General features: G+C 36.1%; 1 protein-coding gene across 4 annotated transcripts; it reads left to right on the top strand.

Moving 5' to 3' along the window:
* Nucleotides 1-297: 297 nt before the first annotated feature.
* On the top strand, nucleotides 298-14,136 carry LOC106881464 (uncharacterized). Of its 4 annotated transcripts, XM_089345175.1 has the most exons (3): nucleotides 298-718; nucleotides 4,195-5,604; nucleotides 11,653-14,136. In XM_089345175.1, the coding sequence occupies exons 2-3, from the start codon at nucleotides 4,585-4,587 to the stop codon at nucleotides 12,760-12,762; spliced, it is 2,130 nt and encodes a 709-aa protein (XP_089201301.1). In that variant the 5' UTR covers nucleotides 298-718; nucleotides 4,195-4,584; the 3' UTR covers nucleotides 12,763-14,136. The 4 variants fall into 4 exon arrangements, with proteins under 4 accessions (XP_089201301.1, XP_089201300.1, XP_089201299.1 ...); XM_089345174.1 differs by lacking the exons at nucleotides 298-718; nucleotides 11,653-14,136 and adding an exon at nucleotides 805-3,499 and having other exon boundaries at nucleotides 4,195-5,766; XM_089345173.1 differs by lacking the exons at nucleotides 298-718; nucleotides 4,195-5,604 and adding an exon at nucleotides 5,618-6,766 and having other exon boundaries at nucleotides 11,246-14,136.
* The last annotated feature ends 1,445 nt before the right edge of the window (nucleotides 14,137-15,581 follow it).

Genomic DNA, 15,581 nt, shown 5'->3' with positions numbered 1-15,581 from the left:
TAGGGTTAGGGTTAGGGTTAAAGCTAATTTAAAATGAAAAAAGCAAATAAAACGATGGTATGGAGATTAAATACGCTTTACATCGCTTAATCAGCCAAAGGAGTAAATATAAACAACTGAATACTTGTCAGTGATTGGTTGAAATTATCGAAATAAGACAATTTTTTACATGAAATAAATTCGAATACAAAAATAATTTTCTGTTCTATAACACAAAATAGATAAGTATACGAAGTTTGAAAGTCTTTCGGTACCAAAAACACTACGTAAAACATTAATGAAAAATGTGGCCCCCGTTTTAAAATAGATCCAAAAATTGTTCCCTGCTTCGCAGGCCGTTGCTGGAATTCTGTTCTTTTCTCTGCTATAAAAGGTAGGGAAGAGGGGGGCGTCAAGAAAAGTTAACAGAACTGTGAACAACAGAATGAATGGATTAATTGTTGCTGTGGCCGAAAACCCAGAAATCAACAGAATTATTCTGGTGGTTGAAGGGAGATAATCAGACTTGGCTGCTTTGAATATTTGATAGGGAGGAGACACGCATGCGCATTGAAACGTGATTCCTAATTGATATTGACTTCTGATTCAATGTCCTTTCAATGAATTTCTTTTAATCAGCTGATAATAATAAATCCATTTAGAATTCTTAGAATCCAGATCTCGACTACCACTTTATACACACATATATAAACAACACGATCCTTTATAAGACATTTGCGTAAGTATTAATGAAAATATTCTGTTTTTAATTCTGGAGACTTTCGCTTTTTGGCGCCTTAATTCTTTGTTTCTTTTCTATGTTTTATGGAAGAGAGATGTCCTTGATTTGTGCGGTATTTGGCTGCTATTTCTATTTATGAATGAGAAATGTCCATGATTTGTGTGAGATTTGGCTGCTATTTCTAGCTATGGTAGAGAGATGACTGAATTATGCGGGATTTGGCTGCTATTTCTAGCTATGGGCGAGAGGTGTCTATGAATTATTCGGGATTTGGCTGCTATTTCTAGCTATGGGCGAGAGATGTCGATGAATTATTCGGGATTTGGCTGCTATTTCTATTTTTGGGAGAGAGATGTCTATGAATTAGGCGGGATTTGGCTGCTATTTCTAGTTGTGCATGCTACCTTCTGCCCTCCGTTGTTGCATGAGAAATATTCTCAATTACACTCCAACCCCCGAAATGTTTGGAAACCAGTTCTTTATTTTAATTTATCGATGTGTACCCTAACAATTAGTAATTTGTTTCTTCATAACATTCTGAAAAATGGGGAATTTGAAATTAAATTATCTGGAAGAATGTTTCATATGGTGTAGATACGGATTAGATAGGAATTTTGCGTGAAAAGAATGCGTGTTACGGAGAATATAAAAACGTGGTCTCTATTTCCTCATCCTTGTTGATTCAAAATTATGTTGAAAAATAAGGTGGAGTGTCGAAACAGCTCATCCACATAAGTTGGATATTATTTGCTTTGAAGGGGATCTTTTCAGGTTATCTTCACGACGCATTTCTAAATGATGGGGGAGGCCTTTTATGAAAAAGTTAGGAAAATCTGATCTCCACCGAACACCATTACAATTCTTGGGTATAATGTTGTATAACGTCGTAAAACGATTAAAGTAAATGGATGATTTTGTTGTTTGGTTGTATAATAGAATATAAATTAGCGCAGGTAAACTAGGTACAACCCCTAATCACTGGGTGTACGTATTCTTTACTTTCGCCTATAAATTTTTACCTGGCAACTTCACGAACGAAACAGAGAAAGAAAGAAGTGGGGCAGAAGAAAATGGGTTTGGTGGAATTCAGTCTTTTATACTTTTCCTTTTATTCCTGTAAAAATCTGGGCAAGACTCCCCCCCCCCCAAGAAAAAACACCCTTTAAAATTTTTTCTCCATGTCTGCACATATTTTTATGTCGATGTGTTAAGTGATATGAAGAGACACAGAGGACAACCTTCTTTCATTTTCTGTCTATCAAATCCATTCAGATGGCTTTAGTTTAGATGTGCACTGATGCTATTAAAGAAGAGACTTGCTCAAGGTGCTGCTCTGTGGGACCGAACTTCAAATCACTTGGATGGAAAGCAAAGTTGTTAAAATTTTTTGTTTGTTTTTCTAATTCAGTTGTCCATCATCATCATTTAACGTCCACTTTCCATGCTAGCATGGGTTGGACGATTTGACTGGTGAACCGGATGGCTGCACCAGGCTCCAATGTGATCTGACAGAGTTTCTACAGCTGGATGCTCTTCCTAACACCAACCACTCCGAGAGTGTAGTGGGTGCTTTTACATGCCACCGGTACGAGGGCCAGTCACGTGGTACTGGCAACGGCCGTGCACAAAATGGTGTTTTTTATGTGCCACCTGCACAGGAGCCAGTCCAGCGGCACTGGCAAAGACCTCGCTCGAATGATTTTCTAATGTGCCAGTAAGGCGACACTGGTAACGATCACGGTCAAATGTTGCTATTTACGGGCCACTAGCACGGAAGCCAGACAGCTGCTCTGGCAATGATCACGCTCAGTTAGTGATGTTAGTGCTCCACTGGCACAGGTGCTGGTCATCGAATATGGTTCAATAACAATTTCGATTTCATGGGCCCCAACAGGTCTTCGCAAGCAGAGTTTCATGTCCAATGAAGGAGAGGTTGGCATGGGTGCCAGTCGTCGAATTTGGTTCGATTTCGATTTCAATTCACTTTCCTCAACAGGTCTTCACAAGCAGAGTTTTTAGTGTCCAATGAAGTAAAGATACGAATAAGAGACCTGGCTACACTTCTGGCAGAGGTCACAGATTATGCTCTCACTTGCCTTGCTGGGTCTTCTCACGTACTGCATATTTCCAAAGGTCCTGGTCACTGGTCATTGCCTCGGTGAGGCCTAAAATTCAGAGGTCGTGCTTCACCACCTCAGCCCAGGTCTTCCTGGGCCTACCTCTTCCACGAGTTCCCTCAACTGTTAGGGTGTGGCACTTTTTCACACAGCTATCCTCATCCATTCTCGCCACATGACCATACCAGCGCAGTCGTCTCTCTTGCACACCACAACTGATGCTTCTTAGGTTCAACTTTTCTCTCAAGGCACTTACACTCTGTCGTGTATGCACACTGACATTACACATCCATTGGAGCATACTGGCTTCATTTCTTGCGAGCCTACGCATGTCCTCAGCAGTCCTGGCCCAAGTTTCACTGCCACGTAGCATGGCTGTTCGTACACATGCGTCATACAGTCTGCCTTTTTCATCAATGTTTATTCTTGTTTGATCTGTCATTAAAATTGTAGGTCCTGCGACTAACCATGTGATCATACAACCTGCTAGAAATAACAGCGCAATTCCCTTCAATTTTCCCTTCCAGTCAGAAATATGAAAGATTACAGAAATAGACAGGATGTTCATGGATGGAAAGTTCATAATTACATGTCTGTTCCTGTCAGAACTGACTGGGATCTAAACAACAATGTCAAGTTATATTTCTGGAGAAAGACTAATGTTAGTGTCCACCATTCTGTAGTTTTTCTTTTCAAACTGTTACACAATGGGAAGGTGTCAGTGTAGTTTGCAAGTATGGAAGCTTCACACAGGATCCTATGATGTCAATTTTAATGAATTAAGTTCATCCTCATCTTTTAATGTATGTTGTCCATGATAAAATGGGTTGGACGGTTTGAGAAGGGGAGCTGCAGCACACACCAGTCTGATTTGTGATGGTATCTACAGCTAGATGCCCTTCCTAGTGCCAACCACTTCACATTCCACACGATGCCTTTATGTGGCACTGCACAGGCACTTTAATGTGGTGGCACTTTGACAGTGCAAGTCCGCTTTTGTGAAGAACAGACAAATGTGCTTTTAGCCATCAGAGGGACGAGTCTGAATACTTCTCCCTTGGAGAATGGGTCTTCTTGAGTGCAGCGAGGTGCCAGGTATCTTGGTCTTTATCATATCACCTGAAGGGTTCAGCATCCTGAGTTTGCTCATCGGCACTTCATCCCATGTCTTCTTGGGTGTCCTGCTTCCACATCTTCCATCTTCTTTGAGAGATTGGCACTTCTTCATGGAACTGTTGGCATCCAGCTCAGTTGTTAAAAGAAATGTTTGTTTCTACAGTTTATCTCAATAGAAATGAATTAGTATTTTTTAAGTTGCCTCTACATTTTACACTGTTCTTTACACTATAATTTCAGAACATCAGATGACAGAAGAAGCATCCTCAATATCTACCACATTTGAAAGACTAAGCGAAAATATTATATAAAAGAGATGTATAACATTGTTTCTACAAATCTGTGGAAGAATTCCTGTGAAACATTTGCTCTAAAATATTGATATTAACCAAATTTCTCAACATCACTGACTAGTATGTCAAGAACTGGAGCGTATGTATCACTAAAACTTGGATAAATTTACAGACGTTTTGCTGAACAAAGACTACACTAGAGGGAAATCCTGTAGTAGAAGTGTATGTAAGGAATAAAGTATAAAAACAAAAGCAAGAAAAATATATTGACTGGGATTTGAGAGAAAAAGTAAAAGAAAAGAGAGAAAATTATAGAATTGATTTTTCCTCTTAACACATGAGAAAAGAGATGACCTCATATGATTGTGATATCTGTAGAAAGTCCTTCTCTCGAAAAAGTAACCTAATTATGCACAAACATATTCATACAGGAGAGAAACCATATTGTTGTGATATCTGTGGTAAACCATTCTCTCGAAATAGTAGCTTATCTAGACACAAATACATTCATACGGGAGAGAAACCATATCATTGTGATACCTGTGGTAAATCATTCTCTAGCAGTAGTCACTTATCAAGACACAAATATATTCATACTGGAGAGAAGCCATATCACTGTGATATCTGTGGTAAATCATTCTCTGATAATGGTACCTTAAGAAAACACATACGAATTCATACAGGAGAGAAGCCCTACCACTGTGATATCTGTGGTAAATCATTCTCTCAAATTAGTCCGTTAACTGCACACAAACGTATTCATACAGGAGAGAAACTTTTTCATTGTGACATCTGTGGTAAATCATTCTCTAGAAGTGGTCACTTATCTACACATAAATATATTCATACAGGAGAGACACCCCATCATTGCGATATTTGTGGTAAATCATTCTCTCAAAATGGTGACTTAACAAGACACATACGTATCCATACAGGAGAGAAACCGTATCATTGTGATGTCTGTGGTAAATCATTCTCTCAAAATAGTGAGTTAACAAGACACAAACATATTCATACAGGAGAGAAGCCATATTGTTGTAATATCTGTGGTAAATCATTTTCTGAAAATAGTGCTGTTACAAAACATGTACGTACTCATACAGGAGAGAAACCATATCACTGTGATATCTGTGGTAAATCATTTTCTCGAAGTAGTAACTTAACAAAACACGTACGTATTCATACAGGAGAGAAGCCATATCACTGTGATATCTGTGGTAAATCATTCTCTCAAAATAATGACTTACATACACACAAACGTATTCATACAGGTGTGAGCCCATATCATTGCGACATCTGTGACAAATCATTCTCTCAAAATAGTCACTTAACAAGACACAAACATATTCATACAGGGGTGAAAGGAAAAGGGTAGTTTCTATAGTTCCTTGTTTCGTATATTTGATATTTCTATAGTTCCTTGTTCCGTATATTTGATATTTCTATAGTTCCTTGTTTCGTATATTTAATATTCTTGTGTTTTTTGCAATGAAAATCATGACTAAATTCTTTCTCAAAATTTTAGTTGTTTCTGTTTTGTTTTTGCAATATTCACCTCCCATTCCTTTCTTGTCTACTCATGCAGTTTCCTTTTCATGATGTAAGGACCTCTTATAGCAAATCTCCTCCTCATAACCCTATACATTATTCTTTCTTGAATATCGCATCCTGTAATTACAGTATATTGATTGTTTGTTGTCTTTTAATTGCTTCACTCATTAAATATGCCAGCCAGGTGAAAGGTGACATAATGGTTGATTAGAGAAGTTTCCAGAGCTAAAAAAAAGCAGAAGAGACCAGAAAGGAAGAATATGAGGCATAAGTATAGTTTAGTGCCCCACCCCAGACTGATTCCTTGTGAGTGTCTCAATAATGGTTTCCTCCAATTAAACTTTTCTGAGATTAGATTTCAGAGGTCCAGATTAAGATCATTTTCATAGAACTGAGAATAAGCTTATTGGAGGAGATCCTTACTCTCAACCTCACCCTGTTTTTGTCACCCCTAACTTCAGAACTCAGGGTAACCTACCAGACTCTTGATCAGCTATGAATCTGGTGACACACAAGTCAGATTGGCTACATCCTCACTAGAAAGCAAGATAGGCAGATAATTGTGAATGCACAGTTCTTCCCTGATAAAGAATGGATTTAACAACATAGGTTGGCAGTTAGTGATTTGAGACTTAGGGCTTGAAGGTCTGAGAGATTTCCTAGAATCTTAGGGATCGTTAAAACAGTTGGAGATGTGATGTACTAATTAAGGCCTTGGATGAAAAGGAGGAGATAAAGGACAACTGGAAGTTCCTATGAGGCATCTCATGTAGAGATACAGGACAAATCTGTGACTGATGCAAAATGCGGGGCAGGTGAAGGGTGATGTAATGGTTGAACAAGGAAGTATACAGAACTATAAAAGCAGAGACATCTTGAAGGGTTTGAATGAACGGGGACAGCTTGGAGCATGAAGAAATGCTAGGAGACAGGTGTATAGCAAGGAAGAAAAACAGAAAAGATAACAGGTAAGCCAATATTCTACAGGTTCAGGAGCAAAAATCTGAAGTATTCTGTTTTGCAGGATAGTGGAGCCGAGAAAATAGAGTTGTGGGGGGGATGTGTGTGCAGAAGGATAATGTCATGCTTGCATTGTATGATTGAAAATAAAGAGGCATGGAAGGGCAAATAAGAAAGGAAACTAAATATGGAGAACGAATATGAGAAAGTCTTTGTAATGTGAACATATGAGATGGTCCTATATTCAGATGGCTTCCAGTCTTTCATGTTAGATTAATTTTATTCAACTCTCTCATACGATTGACTGTTCACCAATATTTAAAGTTTTTCCTGAATGAAGGAGACATAAAAAAATATCTTGAAATGTTACCTGAACACCCTGTGTACCAATGTTTATATTCACAAAGTTGCAGACACTGATCTTGTGATGTGTAAAATGTTTGCTGCTTAAAGGCATCATATAATTTTATCTCTTATACGAAGTATTTCTGGCCCTAATATTCATATGTTCCTTTATCTTTCAGTATATTGCTATCGATATTACACACATTTCATCATCATTTAACGTCTCTGTTCCATGCTGGCATGGGTCGGACGGTTTGACAAGCGTCAAATGAGTCAAGGACTGCATTGGTTTCCAGTGTCTGCTTTGACATGGTTTCTATGGCTGGATGTATTTCCTAATGCTAACATCTTTTCACACTGTACTGTGTCCTTTCTCATGTCACTGGCACTACTGAGAGTAGTTCACAAATGAAGAAACCCAGGGAGGGAAGATGTTGCTCCTCTAAGGTAGGTAGGGGTAAGTCTGTCAGGGAAGTAGGTCAGGTTGTTGTGGAGGAGCTACATGGCGAGTCACATTTAGGAGAAAATGTGAGACTGAACTAGAATTATTTTGAAGGATCTTATGCATCAAGGTGGCACTTGAGGCTGCTGTAACTGGCAGGAGGAGTCATGGTCTTATAGTGTCTGTGGAAGGGAAGTTGGCAACATCTGTAACAATTGAGGGAGAGGGGAACTAGAAATGAGGTGACAATTTTGGCAGTTGAGAGCACACACACATAGCTCACCCTACATCATTAATTGGTTCCAGGAAATATGACTTCAATAATACATGGTTAATAAAAACCTATTTTAAGCTTGCAAACAACTAAATTTTATTTTTCTATACAGTACAGTATGTGCTAAAATCTTATTCTTATGTACGGTCATCGATACAGTTGTCTGACTCATCCCAAAAGATTGTGCAGTTGCTACCACTTTTTCACCTTTTTATGGCATTTTATCATCGCCAGTTTATCTTCCAGCACTTAACCAGTTTCACTATGAATTTTCGTAGGAGCCAGGGGGGGGGGGGGCAAAAAAATAAAGTCACAAATGAATGAGAAAGTAGCCAATAACCAGATGTAAACAAAACTGAATTCAAAACAATCGCAGGAATCACGAGTGACAAAGACGCATAATGGTAGATATTGGAACTACAGTGTAATATGAGCTCTGAAAGACTGATATATAAGACAACACAACTGATTTTAAGATTTCATTCACTAAGCTACACTACTTTATGGTGTGTATCTGTGCATATTTTAATATGATTTTATATGCTTTTATTCTTGTTTATTTTACTGTTATATAATTTGATGTGCTTTTAACAGTTTTCTAATTATATTATGATTCCAGTATTTGTGGTGGACAGACATCAAGTCGAGCAAAATGACTTCACTTGATTTTTATTTTTCCACATTATTTTTGAAAACCGAGGTTTGCCTGTATATATGTGTGTGTTTATAGACCTTAAAGGAATTCCATAAAACCCTTTCTATTTAGGGAATAAACTTTGGATTACTTCGGAAGATGCGCATTTAACTTCAATTTATTTAACCTTATAGTGTTGATATCATAGGTGTTATAAAGAATGGGCAAGCATCTATATATGGGCATCGATATATGGGCATCTATATATGGGCATCTATATATGGGCAAGCATCTATATATGCCACACAAAATAAATTCAAACTCTGAAAGAAATTATTTGTATCATAAATATCACGGAGGTAAGTTATCTGAAGGTGGTGCTCCAGCATGGCTGCAGTCAAATGACTGACACATATAAAAGAATAAAGATGGAGTGATGTAAAATATAGGGCTGGGAAACTTAACTATTGTATTTGTTTTCATGTATGAATAAATCTCGATTCAATAACTGGTGATTTCCTATTAGATATAGAAGGAATATCGACAGTAAACCATGTGATTCTCTGCTATAAAAGGCAGGGAAGAGGGGGGCGTCGAGAAAATTTAAGAAACTGTAAACAACTCTTTAAAAATTGGAGCCACAACGACTGGATTCATTATTCTGGTCGTTGAAGGGAGATAATTAGTGTTTGCCGTCTGAAATACTTGATAGGGAGATACGCATGCGCATTGAAACGTGAATCCTAATTGATGCTGACTTCCGGTTCAATGTCCTTTGAATGGATTTCTTTTAATCAGCTGATAATAATAAATCCCTTTAGAATTCTTAAAATACGTTTCTCAATTGCCATATACCCACATATATAAACAACACGATCCTTTATGAGACATTTGCGTAAGTATTAATGAAAATATTCTGTTTTTAATTCTGGAGACTTTCGCTTTTTGGCGCCTTAATTCTTTGTGTCTATGGACATGAGATGTCTGAATTATGCGGGATTTGGCTGCTATTTCTATTTATGGGAGAGAGATATCTATGATTTATACGGGATTTGGCTGCTATTTCTATTTATGAATCAGTGATGTCCTTGATTTGTGCGGGATTTGGCTGCTATTTCTATTTATGGGAGAGAGATGTCTATGATTTATACGGGATTTGGCTGCTATTTCTATTTATGAATGAGTGATGTCCTTGATTTGTGCGGGATTTGGCTGCTATTTCTATTTATGGGAGAGAGATGTCTATGATTTATACGGGATTTGGCTGCTATTTTTATTTATGAATGAGTGATGTCCTTGATTTGTGCGGGATTTGGCTGCTATTTCTATTTATGGGAGAGAGATATCTATGATTTATACGGGATTTGGCTGCTATTTCTATTTATGAATGAGAAATATTCTTGATTTGTGCGGGATTTGGCTGCTATTTCTGGCTATGGAAGAGAGATGTCTATGAATTGTGTGGTATTTGGCTGCTATTTCTAGGTATGGAAGAGAGATGTCTATGAATTGTGTGGGTTTGGTGTCTGTTTCTATCTGTAGAAGCTTCCTTCTACACTGCCCATCGTTGCCAAGTTTGGAAAAGGAAAAATTACGTTTCATTTTGTACTAAAAAGACAAAGTAGAGAAAAGAATTGCAAAATCATGTCTAGATGTGTATCCCCACCCCGAATTTGTTGTCTCATAACTTCCAGAAAATAGATACTTTTTACTAAAACTTTCAACAAATAATCTCTTAGATCCTGTAGATTGAGTCTACCTAAAGATTCGTTGGAAAAAATTCTTCCGGAGGAATTGGCAGAGGAGTTTTGGTAAATTCACACGACCCGACATCTGCCCCTTTATAACTTTCAGGAGAATACCTTCAAACAGTGTAGATTATGATTATTGGGTTGGTGCGTAATTATTGCGACTTTTTTTTCAACAAATTTTATTTAACAAAAGCATCTTTAAATGATGGTCTGACCGTCTGCCAAGCAAATGGGAAGCAGTAATTGAAGTGGATGGTGAATATGCTCCAGAATAATCATTTAAAGATGTTTTTGTTACATGTTGTTGTTGTTGTTTTTGTTGAATAAAATTTTTGAAGAAAAAAAAAGCTTCAATAATTATGTAACCAACCCAATACAAAGAAATTTGTAAGAAAAACTTTTGTAAATTCACGACATGCTTTTTTTCACTGTCACCACCCCATTCGGAACCGATTTTGGCCAATTTGTTTTTTTTTTTTTGTGTGTGTCTTTTTTTTCCCGACACTCTTAAAACCAATGAGAGAACAATTTTCAATTTAAAAATTGTTTAAAAATCAATAATTTCTGAAGAAAATGTGTAATTTAAGGGAGAATTGGCTGTTGTTTCTAGCACATCCCAAGACCTCCCTACACATTTGGATTTGGTTATTCAACCATTCATCGACACATGAGAGAACAGTACTGGAGGAGTATTTTTTCATCACAGACAAGAGTGCTCTGCAAGTCTGCCAGAGATGGAAGAGCATTGTAGAAAATGAAGGAGAGAATATTTTAGATGAAATAAGAACTTTGTTTTAATTTTGAAAAATAAAAGAGGCATTATTTATGAGACATAGGTAGAATCAGATCTGCGCATACAGCACACAGATTCACACCCATACACATACACAAATATAAGTATAAATACATAAGCATATACACACATGAATATGTAGATGCTTGTGTGTGTATGTACACTGTATGGATATGTGTATGTACACTGTATGGATATGTGTGGACATAGCCTCTGTATCTTACACTGTTGTTTCCATATAATTTCAGAACATCAGATGCCATTGATTTAACAGAAGAAACGTCCTCAATATTTACCATTTTTTAAAGACTAAAGGAGAATATTATACAAAACAGAAGTAGGACATTGTTTCTGCAATTCTGTCGTAGAATTCCTGTGAAACATTTGCTCTGAAATAATACTATTAGCCAAGTTTCTGAACAACTCTGACTGGAGTGTCAAGAAGAGGAGCTTCTGTGCTGATGAAACTTGGATAAATTTATGTAATTGCTGCTAGAAAAAGGCAACACTGGATTGAAATACAACAGCAGAAGTATTTGTAAGGAATTAAGTATAAGAATAAAACAAGAAAAAATTTTAACTGGGATTTGAGAAGAAAATAATGGAAAAGAGAGAGAAGCTTAAAGAATTGATTTCCTCTGAACAAATGAAAGAGAAAAGAAAATTGTCTTATGACTGTGACATCTGTAAAAAGGTCTTCTCTCTCAAATGTAACCTAATTTCCCACAAACGTATTCATACAGGAGAGAAGCCATATCATTGTGATATCTGTGGTAAATCTTTCACTTACAATAGTGACATAACTAGACACAAACTCAGTCATACAGGTGAGAAACCATATGATTGTGATATCTGCGGTAAATCATTCTCTCGAAGTATTCACCTATCTGTACACAAACGTATTCATACAGGAGAGAAACCATATCATTGTGATGTCTGTAGTAAATCATTCTCTCAAAGTTATGCTTTAAAGAGACACGAACGTATTCATACAGGAGAGAAGCCAAATTACTGTGAGATCTGTGGTAAATCATTTTCTGAAAGTTTCAATTTATCTGTACACAAACGTACTCATACGGGAGAGAAGCCATATCACTGTGATATCTGTGGTAAATCATTCTCTGAAAACAGTGCCTTACCAAGGCACAAACGCATTCATACAGGAGAGAAACCATATCATTGTGATTACTGTGGTAAGTCATTCCCGCAAAGCAATGCCTTAACTTCACACAGGCGTGTTCATACAGGTGAGAAGCCATATTGTGATATTTGTGGTAAATCATTCTCTCAAAGTAGTTCATTAACACAACACAAGCGTATTCATACAGGAGAGAAGCCATATCACTGTGATATCTGTGGTAAATTATTTTCTCAAAATAGTGCCTTAACTGCACACAAACGTATTCACACAGGAGAGAAACCCTATCATTGTGACATTTGTGGTAATACATTCTCTGTAAGTAGTTCGTTAACACAACACAAACGTATTCATACAGGTGAGAAACCATATTGTGATATCTGTGGTAAATCATTCTCTGAAAGTAGTTCATTAACACAACACAAACGTATTCATACGGGAGAGAAGCCATATAATTGTGGTATTTGTGGTAAATCATTCTCTCAAAATAGTGCCTTAACTACACACAAACGTATCCATACAGGAGAGAAACCGTATCATTGTGATGTTTGTGGTAAATCCTTCTATCAAAATTGTAACTTAACAAAACACAAACATATTCATACGAGAGAGAAAGGAAAAGGGTAGAGATTTTTTGTTTTGTTGTTTCAATATTCACCTCCCACTCATATTTATTTCCCATAATGTAAGGACCTCTATACCAAATCCACTTCTCCTGATAACCCTACACATTATTCTTTCTTGAATATCGCATCCTGTAATTACAGCATATTTCCTGTTTATTGTATTTTAAATGGTTCACTCATTAATTATGTTACACAATAACATAAATTATTAATTTTTTATGCTCAGGAATATTGTAAAGTTGTCAAATATATACAGAAAAAATGACCCCCAAATACAAAAGAGAAGAAAGCACAAAAGAAGAACGTGTGACATAAGTGTAGTTTAGTGCCCCACATCAGGCTGATTCCTTGTTAGTTTCTGAATAATGTTTTCTTTAAATTAAACTTTGCAGAGATAGGTTTTGAATTATCCAAATTATGATGATTTTCATTAAACTGAGAAGCGTTTGGGAGATTTCTCACTATCCTTTGTCAACTCTGTTCCACTTTGATAAACTTATCCACTTCTTCTACATGTGAGGTTAAATTCAGTTCAGCCTAGATAACCTATAAAATATCTTTTGTTACTCTGACCTAGCTTAGCTAAGAAATTTTTATAAGAACGGAACAGTAAATAGAATGCTCTCTTTCTCTTACTTGACATCTGTAACAGAGGCAACATGTCTTGTCTCAGTAATGTCAGAGATATAAAGATGTCTCTTTACTTGCTGGATGTTACAGATGTAACATTTCTCTCTTATCCTGTCTTATCAGACATATTTACATGATGGACAACTACACCCAGTCTTTCTGTATTAACAACTCGAAATAATTCTTTAGCTGATAATTCTAAACAAAAGCCAGTTCACCTGTGATCTATTTCTTGTGTGATTTATTCTATGTCTGATTAATTTAACAACATGTGGCTTTATACATGTAGGGTGTTTGGCTTAAATTTGACAGTTTGCATAAATATAACACAAACCACAGTATCCCATCCAAAAATAAAAGTATACTAAAAGACCCCAAAATATCAACTAGATTGTGGCTGGGAGGCAGCAGTTTACTCAAAGTAGCCACCCTCAGCTTCCACCACGGTCATAAGACAGCTCCAGAAGATTTTTTCTGAAAGATGTCATAAAATATTGTGAAACTAAGCCTGAACACACTCTGGACCAATGTTTGTCTTTACAAAATTTCAGACCCTGAACTTGTGATGTGTAAATTGTTTGTTCCTTAAAGGCATCATATCAATGTGCCTTTTATATGAATCATATCAAACAACCCCGAAAAACTCTGAATTTGTGTTGCTTTTCCAGAAAAATGAATTTCACTTTACAAATCTGCATCCTGAACAAAATCATTCATAAATAATAATAATAATAAAAAAAGACAATTATCATCTCGAAGAGGAAGTCATCTGTAGATAAAAAAAAAAAAAAATATATATATTCTGTAACAAATAACTCAACTTTAAGATCTACTCTCTCTCTGTCACCATCAGCCACTCTCTACTAATTTACTACACTTTTTATGTCTCTCTCTCTCTCGATATATATATATATATATATATATATATATATATATATATATATATATATATATATATATATTATCTCTCACATATTTCATTCAATTTGTTTTAAACTTTGTCTTCTAATGTTTGCTTCCACAGCTATCACGTACAAATCGTGTTTTCTGATTAGGAAAAATGACCAAGTTTTAAACCTCTGTAACAATTTTCTAAAATGTTTCCCAAATAAATTAATCACAAACTGGGATTCAGTGTGAAAAAATACATCAATATTCGAAGTTACCTTTCAGTTACTTTTGAAGGTTCAAAATCCGTGGGAATAACAGCAAACGCCTCTCTATTTGTCTATCTCTTTCATTTCTCACCTTCCTAATGGTAAACTGTATAGTTACCACTCTTTCTGCATATATATATATATATATATATATATATATTAAAGCATATCATTCTCACTGAGTGAGTGACTCTGTGTGTGTGTGTGTGTGTGTGTGTGTGTGTGTGAGGAATTTGATTAGAGTGCCAGTGATTTAAAAATGGTATGTAAAAGATAATTTATATTCTGTCTACTGTCGCTGAATGTATTTTAGTTACAGCCACACCTTGGTTAGGTCTGTCCAGAATAGTCCTCCTTTGGTATTTTACATTTTTGATGGCTCAAGCGATAGAAACATCGATGTCTTGGAACCCAACAGGTGGCAGCACTGGACAGATATGATGCTTTTGCACAGTTTTTTTTTTTTACCAAAAGAGAGAATGTTTTCTCTACAGTAACTACAGTTTGTTGTGTGTTTAATATGTCTGAGTGTGTGTATGTATATTTCTGAATGTAGTTCTACATATGTATATACTCTATGTGCAGATTTCTTAATTAGTTCCCAAAAATTAAAAAAAAAAGAAAATGAAAATGAAAATGAACTTTCCTCATTTTCAATAATATTCTACATACAACGTGTCTGAATATTCTGCTTGAGGTTGAAAAAAATCTGGGCAAAATCGTAATTTCTGAAGCCTAATGGTACACTCACTGGTCGTTGATTGTCTAAATTCCATTTCTTTTCCTTTTTCGAGACTTATTCACGTTTGATTATATTCACCAAAAATATATTTCACGATAGAATTGAGAAGGCTGCTGATTAGCGTGAAATAGACACAAACAACTGGTGAGTGTGTTTATAGCCAATATTATGACTCCTCACAAATGTAACAAAATTGGTGTCAAGACACATTGTCAGATTAAACTTTTTGAAACATAAATTCAAAATTCGTAAGAAATTATTTGTATTAAAAATATCACAGCTGTAAGTTAT

The sequence above is a fragment of the Octopus bimaculoides genome, chromosome 29 (genome assembly GCF_046866305.1).
Source record: "Octopus bimaculoides isolate indiv1 chromosome 29, ASM4686630v1, whole genome shotgun sequence".
In the NCBI taxonomy this organism is placed as follows: domain Eukaryota; kingdom Metazoa; phylum Mollusca; class Cephalopoda; order Octopoda; family Octopodidae; genus Octopus; species Octopus bimaculoides.
The sequence above is the reverse complement of the archived record's forward strand: the minus strand, read 5'-3'. Positions and strand labels throughout refer to the sequence as shown.

Bases quoted from the DNA above. Each gene is read 5' to 3' on its own strand.
- LOC106881464 (XM_089345175.1), top strand. From the start codon at position 4,585: ATGAGAAAAGAGATGACCTCATATGATTGTGATATCTGTAGAAAGTCC. The intron at 5,605-11,652 runs GTGAAAGGAAAA...CAAATGAAAGAG, and splicing joins ACAAACATATTCATACAGGG to AAAAGAAAATTGTCTTATGA.